The sequence below is a fragment of the Molossus molossus genome, unplaced genomic scaffold (assembly GCF_014108415.1).
Source record: "Molossus molossus isolate mMolMol1 unplaced genomic scaffold, mMolMol1.p scaffold_m16_p_6, whole genome shotgun sequence".
In the NCBI taxonomy this organism is placed as follows: Eukaryota; Metazoa; Chordata; class Mammalia; order Chiroptera; family Molossidae; genus Molossus; species Molossus molossus.
In genome coordinates this window covers 1390390-1404917 of record NW_023425399.1, presented here as the reverse complement: position 1 = coordinate 1404917, position 14528 = coordinate 1390390, and the positions used below count along the sequence as shown (strand labels likewise).

Sequence of the window (14528 nt, the reverse complement as noted above, 5' to 3'; positions counted from 1 at the left end):
TCGATGTGTCTCCCGTGACACTGGTATTTCTCTCTCCACCTCCTCCCCTCCCACGCTATCTAAAAATTAATGGGAAAACATCCTTGGGTGAAGAACAAAAACAATAAATAAATAGAATAAAGGCTCTTAAGTGGACCTCCTGCTCCCCTCACCCCTTATAACTGTGTGAGAGCATTTGTTATACATTTTTTAATGAATGTCACTTTGAAATATTAAACAGGCGGAGAAACCTACCAGCAGCACATGAAGCCACAGAACCCTTCATCCGCGGGTTTGCGCTTAAGTAGGTTGTTCTATTCGTGGGCCCGTTGTTTATTTATTTCTCTCCGCGCCGGCAGAGGACCCCCGAGAGGGACGCCCCGGACCCACGCACAGATGGCACGTACTTGGAAGTCATCTGGATATTAAGAATTTAAATCTTTAACCTTCGTGATTTGAGCGGAAAGCCAATTATGGGGCTGAATTAGTTTTCAAATTAAACTGCAATTTAAGGCTTGTGAAATTAATCCTTCAAGGCGCCGGGCAGCGTGCGTCCGTGAGCTCCTTGGACGGCCCGCCTGGCCTTCCTCCCCGTCCTGTCGGCGTGATTAACGAAGCGACGTCGGGCAGCCAGCCCGTTAGAGGACAAGGCCGTCCCCACGTCGGGTCTCATTTGCTAAGAGAACTTCGAGCCATGGTCTCTCCACCACGAAAGGCCAGGAGGGCGGCCGCCTTGGTCTCTAGCCCGGGTGATGGGTGACTTGACTGAGTGACCACACTTGCGACAGCGTGACACCTTCCTCGGCAAAGGGCCGGGCCGGGGCCGTGCACAGATTGTTCCCGTGGGTGGCCTGGCACCTCCCAAGACACACTGTGCACTGGGGACCTGGGGGCCCACGGTTGTGTGCGGACTCAGCTAGAGAAGGCGCGGAGGCCAGGAGGGGACCCTGGTGCCCGGATCATGGCTTCCTAGACACGAGCCACCTGCTCACACCCAGGGGTGAGCTCACAGGTGGCTCTGCTCCTCCCGATGGCCCATGGGGGGCGCCTGGCTTGCAGAGAAGGAGCCCCCCCCCCCTCCGCTCTGAGAGGCTCAGGGACAGGTCATGCCAGGCCCTGGAGTGGCGGAGCCAGGGTCCGATTGGACAGAGCACCCAGCCCACACCCAAGCTCAGCCCCGCTCCGAAGTCACCTGAGGTCATGGGGACCTGGTCGGTTGAAAGGGTCTGTCTGCGGCGTGAGCCCGGATGGCCCGGGACGCTGCCCGCCTCGGCCTCCGCCTCAGCCTGTGGTGGTGGGATGGAGAGGCACCCACACCTCAGAGTGGGCTTGTTTGGGAACAGGGTCTTTGAAGATATAACCAGTTTGAATGAGGCCAGGAGGGTGGGCCTGGTCCTCTGACCCTCATAAGAAGAGGAGGGTCAAATACAGACCCAGAGCAGAAGCCACGGGCAAGGGAACAGAGGCGCCACCACAGGAGGAGGTGGAGGGCTCCCGGCCACACCCAGCCTGTCCCCCAGGGGTTTGTTGATGTGCTTCCAAGCAGAGCAGAGAGTCCGCAGGCAGTAAACAGGCCTGGTTATCACACAACCTCCCTCCCCCCAGGCCATGTGCTATCCCACACCTCCACACCCCCCCGCCCCCCCGGGCTGTGTGCTATCCCACACCTCCACACCTCCACCTCCCCCCCAGGCTGTGTGCTATCCACACCTCCACACACACACCCCCCCGGGCCGTGTGCTATCCCACACCTCCACACCACCCCCCCCCCCGGGCTGTGTGCTATCCCACACCTCCACACCTCCACCTCCCCCCCAGGCTGTGTGCTATCCACACCTCCACACACACACACCCCCGGGCCGTGTGCTATCCCACCCCTCCAACCCCCCCCCCCGGGCCATGTGCTATCCCACACCTCCACACACACCCCCGAGCCGTGTGCTATCCCACACCTCCACACCACCCCCCCCCCCGGGCTGTGTGCTATCCACACCTCCACACACACACACCCCGGGGCCGTGTGCTATCCCACCCCTCCAACCCCCCCCCCGGGCCATGTGCTATCCCACACCTCCACACACACCCCCGAGCCGTGTGCTATCCCACACCTCCACACCCCACCCCCGGGCCGTGTGCTATCCAAACCTCCACACACCCCCACCCCGGGCCGTGTGCTATCCACACCTCCACACACCCCCCCCCCGGGCTGCGTGCTATCCCGCACCTCCACACCCCCCCCCGGGCTATGTGCTATCCCACACCTCCACACACACACCCCCCGGGCTGTGTGCAATCCCACACCTCCACACACCCCTCCCGGGCCGTGTGCTATCCCACCCCTCCAACCCCCCCCCGGGCCATGTGCTATCCCACCCCTCCACACCCCCCCCGGGCCGTGTGCTATCCACACCTCCACACCCCCCCCCCGGGCTATGTGCTATCCCACACCTCCACACCCCCCCCGGGCTGTGTGCTATCCCACACCTCCACACACACCCCCCCCGGGCTGTGTGCAATCCCACACCTCCACACACCCCTCCCGGGCCGTGTGCTATCCCACCCCTCCAACCCCCCCCCGGGCCATGTGCTATCCCCCCCTCCACACACTCCCCCGGGCCGTGTGCTATCCACACCTCCACACACCCCCCCCCGGGCTGTGTGCTATCCCACCCCTCCACACCCCCCCCCGGGCCGTGTGCTATCCCACACCTCCACACACACACCCCTCCTGGGCCGTGTGCTATCCCACCCCTCCAACCCCCCCGCCCCGGGCCATGTGCTATCCCACACCTCCACACACCCCCCCCCCCGGGCCGTGTGCTGTCCCACACCTCCACACACCCCTCCCGGGCCGTGTGCTATCCCACCCCTCCACACACACCCCCCCGGGCCGTGTGCTATCCCACCCCTCCACACACCCCCCCCGGGCCGTGTGCTATCCACACCTCCACACACCCCCCCTGGCCGTGTGCTATCCCACACCTCCACACACACCCCCCCGGGCCGTGTGCTATCCCACCCCTCCAACCCCCCCCCGGGCCGTGTGCTATCCCACACCTCCACACACCCCTCCCGGGCCGTGTGCTATCCCACCCCTCCACCCCCCCCCCCGGGCCGTGTGCTATCCCACACCTCCACACACACACCCCGGGCCGTGTGCTATCCCACCCCTCCAACCCCCCCCCGGGCCGTGTGCTATCCCACACCTCCACACACACACCCCGGGCCGTGTGCTATCCCACACCTCCACACACACCCCCCGGGCCGTGTGCTATCCCACACCTCCACACCCCCCCCAGGCCGTGTGCTATCCACACCTCCACACCCCACCCTGGCCGTGTGCTATCCACACCTCCACACCCCACCCAGGCCGTGTGCTATCCCACACCTCCACACACACACCCCCCGGGCCGTGTGCTATCCACACCTCCACACCCCACCCTGGCCGTGTGCTATCTACACCTCCACACCCCACCCAGGCCGTGTGCTATCCCACACCTCCACACACACACACCCCGGGCCGTGTGCTATCCCACACCTCCCCCCCTCCCCAGGCCGTGTGCTATCCCACACCTCCACCCTCCCCCCCGGGGCCGTGTGCTATCCACACCTCCACACCCCAGCCTGGGCCTGGCCCTGTTTGTCACCTCGTGCCCTCGAGTTCCCACCATGCTGCCCCCACGTGGGGCCCTTGAGCGTCAGTAAACCCCAGGGCAGTGTGGGGCGCGGGGTTCGGGACAGAGAGCACTGGCTCAGGGCTGGTCCCGCACCCCCGTGCTTGGTTGGTTTCTCTCGGACCCTGGTCCCCCAGCTGCAGAAAGAGAAAGTCAGAGGGGCTGGGTCAGGACTGAGCCCTGCAAGGAGCCCTCGGTGGCCAGGCCTGCTCTCCAGGCCCCTCTGCGGGCGGCACCAACACGCGTGGGGAAGGGTGAGCATCACTCCCGGCCCCGGAGGGGCCTGCGATCGGCGGAGGTGTCTGCCCTGCCGAGCCAATGGGACATGGGGGTCGTGTCCACCTGACCTGCTTTCTCTGTCCAGGCACCTACGTGATGACGGTCACGGCCAACGACGCTGACGACAGCACCACGGCCAATGGGATGGTGCGGTACCGGATCTTGACCCAGACGCCACAGAGCCCGTCCCAGAACATGTTCACCATCAACAGCGAGACAGGGGACATCGTCACTGTGGCGGCCGGCCTGGACCGAGAGGTGAGGTGGGCGCATGGGCTGGGGAGAGGCTGACCCGGCCCTGGTTCTGTTCTGTCCCCTGAGTCCCTGTTCCACGGGGACGGCCCAGCCCGAGTGAGTTCCCAGCAGGGCACAGTCAGAAAGAACCGGGAGCCGGGCCCAGGGTGCTGTGTCCGTGTGCCGGGTCCCACATGCCGTGTCCCACATGCCGTGTCCTGCGGGCCGTGTCCTGGGGCCGTGTCCTGCGGGCCGTGTCCCACATGCTGTGTCCCGCGGGCCGGGTCCTGCGTGCCGGTCGAGGAAAGCTCAGCAGGCAGTGCTGGGCCCACCACCAGCCAAACCACGGAGCTGACCCGCGTGAGGCTTCCTGCCGGTGCGTGTGGTTTGGACGAGGGGCCGGGAGAGCCTAGACCTCAGACCTGGCAAACCTGCCAGGACTCGTCTTGCCCATTGGCACCACCTGCTCCTTTCGAATCAATAAAGCCAAGTGGCGGCGTGGAAAGTACTGCCCGCCAGTCCTGGGGGTACCTGGGGTGACCCAGAGTGATGGGGTCACTGGGAGCTCCAGGGCACTCCTTCCCGGGGGGGGGAGGGGCAGCTGCAGAGGACATGGCAGGGGTGATGGGGAGGGGGTGGGCAGAGGAGATGGGCAGAGGACATGGCGGGGGTGGGCAGGTGCTCCGGGCGGCTGGCTGGCTGCTGCAGGCGGACCCCTGCCCCTGCCCCCTCCATCTCCGAAGACTCTGAGTGTCGCTGAGCCTGAGCTGGGGCGGGCGCAGGCAGCAGAGGGGAGGGCGGGGCGCCCAGCAGCCCAGTGTCCGCGGCCCAGCCGCGCCGTCCATCCTCTCTGGGATGACAGCAGCCGGCTGTGGGCCTGCGGGACTCTGGCTGGTGACGGGGTTCCAGCAGGAGCAGTGTCCAGAGCCTGTCCAGAGAGAACGGGGACCGGCCAAGGGCCCCCCCAGAGGCTGCAGGGCAGGGGGTCCCGAAACCCCGGAGGAGCTCGCTGGGCCGGGCTGGGCTGATGCGGGGCCGGTTCTGGTTTGGATTGCTCTGTGAGCAGACAGGCAGGTGTTGGGGGTGGGCAGAGGGGAGGCCACCAGGCCCACTGGCTGCGGTGACAGGCAGCCCTGCCCACAATTAGCCTTCCCAGCGTTGCATCTCCCCTCCCTTAGCGAGCCAGGCACCCGGGGGGACGGGGAGGCCCCGTGGACCAGGCACGGAATTACCGTGTGTTCCCCCCACACAGCCCAGAGGAGAGGTCTAGCAACGGCATTTCTCTCCAGGTGAAGGAAGGTACCCCTGAGCATGAGTCGGTCCATCGGGACCCCTCCACCCCAGCCCAGCCTCTCAGGGGCACCCTTGGGAGGCCCGGGGGCTGGCTGGAGTGGCCAGGCCCCAGCCCACCAGGACCCACACGGGATGGCCGTCAGACCCGAGCTCCGACAGATGGCCGGTCACTTCCAGCATGTGTGTCCCACGCGGACTTGGCTGGTCCCTGTCTTCATTCATTCTGTCTGGCAACCCCGCCCTGAGGTGGCCGGCTGTCCGCCAGAGCCTGTCGGGACCTGGGACGGGGACCCAGCCGGTGGGTCGGCCATGGCACCTCTCCGAGAAGCCTGGCTCGCTCCCGCGCCTCCCTCTCCGGGCGCCACAGTGACGCCTGCCGGAGGTGGGACGAGACTGGGGCTGACGGGTGACAAGGTCCCAAGGAGCAGCTCTGTGGAGCCGGGAGCCGGCCGCAGGCCCCACCCACCGGCGAGCCACCAGGTCTGATCAGCGTGACTGGCACCGAGCAGGCCCAGCTGTCGCCACCACAAGACACGGCCGCCCGCAGGGCAGGAACGCCCGCCGCCCCGCGGCTGCCAGGACACGCTGAACCCGCCATCCCTCTGAAAACGGCTCCGGGGCCAGCTGGTTCCCCGCTCACTCCACAGCCAGCCCCACGGGTCCTCACCTGGTCCCCGGGCCCCACATGGCCCTCTCTGCACGGGGCCGGCGCTGTTTCTGTTACGGGGCAGTGACGCGCCCAGGACAGCGTGCCGGAGCAGGTGGGCTTGTCTGGAGGACTTGAGTCAGAAACCCCACGTGAAAACATCTGAGCGGGACACCGGCCGGCTCCTTGTGCCCGGAGCCTGGGGTCAGCGGGGCCTTGGAGCGAGGGCACCCTCAACACTCACAGGCGGGCGGCGCAGACGGGCAGAGGAGGGCCTTGCTCAGGACCCCAAGAGCGTGCCTGAACGGCCCGATGACCTCCTGACCCCCAGGGACCCTCCACCCTGAGTGCCCTCTGCCCTCAGACCCTGTCGGGAGGGTGCTCATGGCAGCTTCTCCTCGGGACTGGGCTCCTCTGCTTTGGCTGGACGTCTGCACAACCGGGTCCGAAGGGCCCTGGCGGGGCCTTCCTGCTCGTTCTCCGTGAGAACCCCTCGTCCCCGTGGGGTCCAGCCCGCCCCAGCCCGGCTCCCTCGCCCCCGTGGGGTCCAGCCCGCCCCAGACCAGCTCCCTCGTCCCCGTGGAGTCCAGCCCGCCCCAGACCATCTCTCTTGTCCCCCGTGGAGTCCAGCCCGCCCCAGCCCGGCTCCCTCGTCCCCGTGGAGTCCAGCCCACCCCAGACCATCTCTCTTGTCCCCCATGGAGTCCAGCCCACCCCAGACCATCTCTCTTGTCCCCCGTGGAGTCCAGCCCGCCCCAGCCCGGCTCCCTCGCCCCCATGGAGTCCAGCCCACCCCAGACCATCTCTCTTGTCCCCCGTGGAGTCCAGCCCGCCCCAGCCCGGCTCCCTCGCCCCCGTGGGGTCCAGCCAGCTCTGAGACCTCCGCCGATGCTCCGTCCTTGTGCTCCCGACGCCACCTCCATGACCTGAAATTCCTCCCCGCCCCTGCATCTTCAGGAAAGCGGAACCAACGCCTTCCGATGTTTCCAAGACCGTCCACCTACGTTTTCATCAGAGGAGATTTTGGGGAGAGCGACACGCAGCCGTGTTGCAGGGCTGGCGGGTGTCGTGGCCGACTCTGGTGACAGGACCCCGTGGGCAGCGTCGTGGCAGCCACGCGGGAAATTCGGGACTGCGTTTTCCCGGAGAGGCGCTCCTGGGAGTCCCTCGAGGACACCCTGGCCGCGGTCTGGGTGGAGGAGGGCTCGGCGTCTCGCAGTGGCTGAGTTCTGACTCATTTTACGGAACCCCGTTTTCAGACACTGCACGCAGTGCTGTGGTCTCGGAGGGAAAAAGCAATAAGACAGATTTGCTACCAATGACCTCGGTTGGATGTTCACCCCCGAAGTCTTGCTTCTCCCCCGAAATAGACAAGAGGAGGAAGGAGAAAATTGAGCTAACAAAGTGCTGTCTTGTGGCTTCAACTTTCCGGGAGACTGGCCTCGGCGTGGCTGCCTGCAGGGGTCTCCTGGGTCATGAGGTGACCTCGCTGGCGGGGGTGCTTGGAGGCACCGGGCTGGTGCCAACTCCGAGACTCGGTGGCCTGTCCATCCACGCCGTGCAGGTGCCTCTCTGGGAATCCTCAGGGCCACGTTTCTGGCCACACCAGGATGCCACGGCCACACGAGGGAGCCCAGAACACATTTCTTCCGGTCACACCTACTGATGTTTCTTCTTATCACAGAAGCAACATCGACGCAGAAAACACAAAGAAGCAAGTCGGAGCCCCCTCCGAGCGCTGGCAGTGCTGGTCTCCTGTGCGGGAACACGGGGTCGAGCGCAGCAGACGCAGGCCGGGGTGCGCCCCGCGTGGGGAGCCGGGAGGTGGAGGGCACACGGGGAGCCGTGTGCTTTTCTAGGGCATGCCAGTGGCTGCATTATTGATGGATGTTCTGCAAACTCTAAATGCTGAGCTGGGGGAGGCAGGCAGAACCCCAGGGAGGGCTGCTTCCGGTTTTTCCCTCCTCTTGAACTTGGAAGTGGCCAAGTCCTGTTGTAATCAAATCACTGCAGCTCCGCTGGGCAGGCGCGCACGGGGCAGGCTCTGGGCTGGCAGAGGTCAGGGCGGCAAACACAGCGGGTGCTGCCCACTCCACAGGCCGCCCACCTGGCCTTGCTCACCTAGCTCCAGGTAATGATGAGAAGCATGTGAGGCTGGGAAGCAAGGCCCTGAGCAAGGACATCAACAGCCCCTAAGTGAAATGGGAGGGTATGTCTGTGTCCAGAGACGCCTGGGGACACCCACCCTCCCTGGGTGCACACGGGTCCCCTGCCCACCCTCAGCCACCACTCCCAGAGGGGTTTGGTGGGAGAACACAGTGACCACAATTCAGCCCAGAAAGTACCCTTTCTGAACCAAAAGCCACGCAGAGGAGCCTGAGCCCACCCCCCACCCCAGGCTCTCAAAACGGGGCTGAGACCCCGAGTTCTGCTGGGGGTCCCTGCCTGCTGGGTTTGCTTCCCGCCCCCAACCTGGCTGTCAAACGCATGGCCAGCGCGCCCTCTAGTGGCCGTCGGCTGCACACACAGGCGTTCCCCGGATCCGCAGGGAGACACACCCCCACACGTGGGTACACACACACGGGTACACGCACACGTGTGCCCTGTGTCTCGGAGATGGTGTTTCCTTGCGGTGTCCACTGAGGCAGTGGCTGGGGATGGCCCCAGGTGGAGGCTGTGATACGACAGGTTAACACGCTTCCTCTCCCCTCCCTGTGCTGTGGGTCTCCGGACGCTGGTTTCTCCGCCCGGCCCCTCGCATTGGCGGCTGGTCCTGGGGGTGAGGTGGGGCCTGAGGTTGGAGGGCTCCAGCGGCCAGCCCTTCTGGTGTCCTTCCCTCACACCGGCAGCCAGACCGCAGAGCCCGGCAGCGGGGCCCTCGGGGTCACAGGCCTGCAGTCCTGCAGACGGGTGACGGCAGCCCTCAGAGGGGACATCTGGGTGCAGGACGGGCCTGACCCGCCTCCCGGCCCCATCCTGGGGGACACTGCTGAGGTTCCTTGCGGCTTACTTTCCAAGGTGGTCCTGGGAGGGGGGGAATCAGATTTGTCAAGAACGGGAGGAGCTTGGGTAAGAAGGGAAAACCGGTCCCAGGGTGAGGCTCCCTGCGGCTTTGACAGAGATCTGATGTTCCCCGGGGAGGGGACTGCAGTCACCCAGGCTCCTCCCAGCGGTCGCCGGCGCTGTGGGCAGGACCCGGGGCCCCTCACCGAGCGCGTGTGGGGACCCGGGGTTCGGATTCGGGCCTGGCCCCGTCCCCAGCCTGTCCCCACAGCATCCTGGCGGAGGCAGAGCCCTGACCAGACAAGCGGCTCCCTCTGCTGGACAGGAGGAGGAGCGTCTTCCTTCTGCTGTTCTGAGGCACAGAGGCCGGGCGCAGGGACCTTGGCTGGGGCGATGGCATGATGTCAGGGGCCTGACGTTCGTGGAGATGAGGGCAACTGCAGCCCCGCAGGATGGCACCACGGTCTCTGCCTGCCGACCGTCCCACGTTCAGACGGAGCCCCCAGGCCACTTGGCAGTGTCGCCGTGTGGGCATTGTAGGTGCCGTGACGAAGTCCTGAGAGCAGTGGCGGGCATTGCTCCCCGGCCGTGCGGGGTGCCTGAGGGGACCGGGTCATCGCGTCCCTGCCCACTGGTCATGGCTGGAGGCCGGTGAGGGCCGCGGCTTGTCTGGCCGACTGGTGCAGGGTGGCCCTGAGGCTGGTGGCCTGGGTCCTGCACTGTCTCCCCCAGCCCCTCCCCTCACTGCTTCTGACACCGGCCTCCGAGGGAGGAGGGAGGACGGGCCCGGAGTCGGCACCCCACCCCCACCCACTCCACTCCGCTGTTGTCCCTGCAAAACAGCCGCAGCTGGTGTGAATGACAGGCCGCGGCCGCGCCGACACAGCTGTTTACACAAAGCAGCAGTGGGGGCCTCTGTGCTCGCTCGTGGGACCCTGTGACTCCCCTCTGAGCCCGAGTGCCTCCCACGGCCCACAGGTGGCCAGACGCTTTATGGGCACCCAGGGACCCCGGTGGACCTCAGAAGCTCTGTGCCGCCGCGGTCACTTGGGAGCATTTAGGGCACGTTCAGGGAGTGCTGACCACGTGCAGGGCACCGCGCTGGACCCTGGGGACACCGACAACAATCCCGCGGCAGCTGTAAAATCAGAACGGGGGAGGCAGAGAGGTGGCGGGTCTGGCTTCCCCGGAGCGTCGGGAAGACCCGTGAGAAACAGGCGTTTGTGTAGAGACTGCTGGAGGCCAACGAGCTCCCACAGAGGGACGGCGGGCGAGGGCGGAGGCGGCGTCCAGGACCGGGGAGGCTCACAGAGGGTGTGGGGACCCTGGCTCCAGACGAGGCTGCAGAGGTAGGTGGTCAGCAGCCAGTCACACAGCCTCGGGCCGCGGGGAGGACTTGGGTGTGAGCCAGCTCTGCCGAATAAGGAACATCTCAGGAGTCAGAACCTGAGGCCACGTCCCCTGGCTCCAGCTACGTGGCTCTCCGTGGCAGACTGTCCGGTGGGCTGGGCTCAGCCACGCTGCTGCCCCATTGGCTTGGGCTGGCTGGCCCGGGGGGAGGGGAAGGGACAGAGACGGAGGGATGGGAGGAGGGATGAGTAAATGGGTGATGGATGGATGTGTGATGGATGGATGGATGGATGGAAAGAGACAGTTGGGTGAGCATCTGTTCTTTATAATTAATTCTTTATGGCGCCAGTTTCTGGGACCTGAGCAGACCTCACTGGAGCCTGTGACTGGGAGTTGGCCCTGACTCTCGGAGGAGCAGGACTTGGCTCGTTTGTCGCTCAGAAGGCATTTCATGAGGTCCCTTTGTGCCTGGGCCCGGGGAGCCTGCCTCCCCTCATGGCGCCGGTGAGAGGTGGACAGTGGTCCCGGCAGAGCTGCCACCAGGCCTGTCCCCGCCGGTCACACCAGAAGCACCTGTGATAATTGGCTCAGGCCGGGGCTGGAGGAAGGGCCACCTCGCTGCCTCGGGGTGTCCGTCCTGGCGGCCCCCGTGGACGAGGCCGCGATGCCTGAAGGAAGTCACACGTCCCGTGGAGCGTGACTTCCTGGTGGAGCTCATGCCTGCGTCCTAACTGTGCCCCGCGCTCGGGACTCTGCACAAAGTGCGCTCGTGAGGAGAATGCGGCCGGTCCCAGCTGCACAGTCCCCGCAGAGCACGGTCCCCGCAGAGCACGGTCCTCGCAGAGCACGGTCCCCGCAGAGCACGGTCCCCACAGAGCACGGTCCCCGCAGACCACGGTCCCCGCAGAGCGCGGTCCCCGCAGAGCGCCTCCGCCAGCCTTGTGCGGAGAGTCGGGGAGCCCTGCACCCCGCTGCCCAGAACGCCACTCCCCTGTTGAAAAGTATAAGCAGCCATAATCGAGCACCCGAACTGATGCCCTGTTCTCCCCACCTCACTCCTTCCAGAAAGTTCAGCAGTACACGGTCATCGTCCAGGCCACAGACATGGAGGGGAACCTCAACTACGGCCTCTCGAACACGGCCACGGCCATCATCACGGTGACCGACGTGAATGACAACCCTCCGGAGTTCACCGCGAGCACGGTGAGTGCCTGGCGTCGCGGGGCGTGCCCGCCCGGCCACTCCTGGCTCCCGGCCCGCCTGCTGGCTGCTGGGAGGAGCCGCCAGGCGGGATGGGCACAGGCACAGGTCTGCCTCTGACCCCACAGCCCACGGGTCAGGATCCGGCTATGGGAGGACGCTGAGGCTCAGAGGCTGCCGTCCAAACGGGAAGCAGGAGCCGCTGGGACGGGACCCCGGGGGCTGTTCTCTCATGACAGCTCAGGGGCGGGGCAGGGAGGGGCAAAGGAGCCCCCCAGACAAGCTGCACCGCAGCGTCTGAGCCTCCCCTCACCCTGCTGCCCCTGCGCCCCCTCATCCCCACACCCCCCTTCTTGAGTCACAGATCCCCAAATCCCACATCCCTGCATCTCCGTCCAGGCCCTGGGCCCGGCGGGATCCGGAGGGCGAGGGCGCCCGTGGCTGCGTGGTGGTCGTGTGGCAGATGACCCGCTGGGGACGGCGCACGGCCGCCATTCCATTTGCTCCCACACCGGGCCAGCGGGAAACGGCAGGACAGGCCCGGGCCGGGGTTCCGGGGAGGCGGGACATGGGGTGAGCACTCGGGGTGAGCCCAGGGACTGCTGTGGGGCCAGTGGCCCCCAGGACATAGCCCACAGACCCCGTCCCGAGGACCTCCTGTGGTCCTCGGCCTCAGTCCCGGAGTGGAGCCCTGGAGACCCAGCATCCCAGCCCCTGGCTTTGGAGCGGATTGCTGGGCACCCCTGCCCTCGCCTGGCCTCACCAGGCCGGGTCCACTTCCCTGCAGGTGGTGGGACGCCCACCCCCTCCGTCGGGCACGTGGACCCCCCCCCCGGGGCCGCCGAGCTGCCTGTGTGGGGGGACCTCGGGCCGGGCGTCCTGCGCCTCAGCTGCTCTGTAGGTCGGGGCGCCAGTCCCTGCCTGGCACACAGGGGACTCGGTGAACACGGTGACAGCGGGGCCCTGGTGCTGTGACAGTAGTAACAGTCACTGTTAGCGGCAGGACCCTGCGGCCCCTCGGGCCAGCCCGTCCTTCCAGACAAACCCGGCCTGTGGCCCAAAGCCTGGGGAGGGGCTTCGTCGTTTTTCTCAGCTCAGCGGTAGGGCCCCCCCCCCCCCGGCGCTGGTGACACAGAGCACCTCCCAGGGTCATGGCGCGGGGGCTCCCCGGCAGCCTTGGAGGTGGACGGAGGCTGGGGGCGGGGCCTGCCTCCCCTGAGATGGACAAGGGGGGGAGACAGCTTCCAGGTCCCTCTGGCAACGAGCCACGGCCACACTAACCTGATTCTGATTCTGAGCTCAGAAGCCCACAGAAACCGTCATTGTTTTACTGAGCAGAACACCGAATTCCAAAAACTAAAAACATCGTGACATCCAGACGGGCACCTGGACTGTTCCTTTCCCAGCAGAAGCCACCACAGACTGGGGGGACAGTGCTGGCGCGTCCCCAGGCGGCGGTCCATGGAGACCCCTCCCAGGCGTCCGCAACCCCTCCCACTCCGGGGCCCATGGGGCCTCGACTGACTCCTGGCAGGACAGGCGTCCAGGGCCAGCGGTCACAGCGCTGGTCACCACCGTGCTGGATCCGAGTTCCTGGCCGAGAGAGTCACTTAAATGTCCTCGTCAACAGGGACAGGGTCCTGTGACCCGAGGGCAGCTGGGGAGGGTCCAGTCCTCCCCAAGCCTCATGAATACCAGCGACGTTTCAGGGCAGAGACAGGACCTCCTAGGGTCATGGTGTCCGCGCGGCGCAGATGCCGGAGGGTCCAGAGTCTTGTGTGTGGGCAGCTGCCTCTCAGGCTTCCCCCCCAGCCGAGGGGTCCCCGGCACCCTGGCTGGGTCGCCGCTCTCACCCGAGTCCTCTGTGCCGCCGTGGCCGTCCCCCGGGAGCCGCCGGATTTCCGAGCGGAGCTGGGGTTTCGCTGGAGGGGCCCTGCTCGGTTATGAAATCCGCCCGGGCTCTGGGGACGGGGGTGCATTTGAATTCTAGGTTACCATGTAGGCGAGGACATCTGTGCCGACACTCCTGAAACTCTTCCTTCCCCAGACACCTGCCGTCGCGTCCCGTGGGGCAGGAGAGAGGCTCGCGTGCGCGTGAGCTGAGAAGCTAAACTGAAAGCCCCTCACGGCCGGGCAAGTCCCGGGAAAATCCCACCCGGCTTCGCCAGCTTAGGCCTTTCTCTGGGATCTTTATTAAACTGGCATGAATTAAACACCCCAAAGTCTGGAGAAATCCGACTCAGGGACACGCAGCCCGGCCCACACCAAGAAACCACAGGCCTGTGACTCTCGGGGACAGAAACCCGCTTCAGAAAACAGAGGTGCCCACCGGGCCTCACAGGGCCTGGTGCCCCCTCAGAACTGGGCTGAAGTGGGGGGCTCTCTGGGTGCAGCCGCAGAACCCACCCCGGTGAGTAAGCAGAGAGCGAGGCTGCCGGAGGCCTGAGAGGCCTCAGGATCCGAGGCCCTGGTGCGTCAGGTGTGGGGGTCCCACGGTGCCGGGACCTCGGCTCCTGTCCCGTGCTGGATGGGCTGCTGCCACCTGCCACCTGCCACCTGCTGCTGTAGAAGCCATGAAAACACCTGGACAGTGGGGGACGTGAGGTCGGCTGCCCGACACGCTCCACCAAGTGCCTGGGCTTTTGAAACTCACTGGGGGTGGCCCCAAGGGCACGGGGAGGGCGGAGCCCCAAGGGCACGGGGAGGGCAGAGCCCCAAGGGCACGGGGAGGGCGGAGCCCCAAGGGCACGGGGAGGCTCTCCTTTGGCACAGAAGTGGCACCTTGTCAGTTCCTGGGTGTGACCTCAGGCGGGTACCCGGCTCTTGCTGCCAGGCACTGGTGGGGGAGGGGCTGGTGGCTTGGGTGCCAC

General features: G+C 66.1%; 1 protein-coding gene across 2 annotated transcripts in view; it reads left to right on the top strand.

Annotated features, from left to right (window-relative positions):
- CDH4 (cadherin 4) overlaps positions 1–14528 on the top strand; it is a 281734-nt gene that overhangs the window by 252420 nt on the left and 14786 nt on the right. For both annotated transcript variants that reach the window (XM_036245369.1, XM_036245370.1), the window contains exons 7-8: positions 4018–4190; positions 11524–11661. In XM_036245369.1, coding sequence (XP_036101262.1) covers positions 4018–4190; positions 11524–11661 — 311 coding nt within the window. The remainder of the gene's footprint in view (positions 1–4017; positions 4191–11523; positions 11662–14528) is intronic.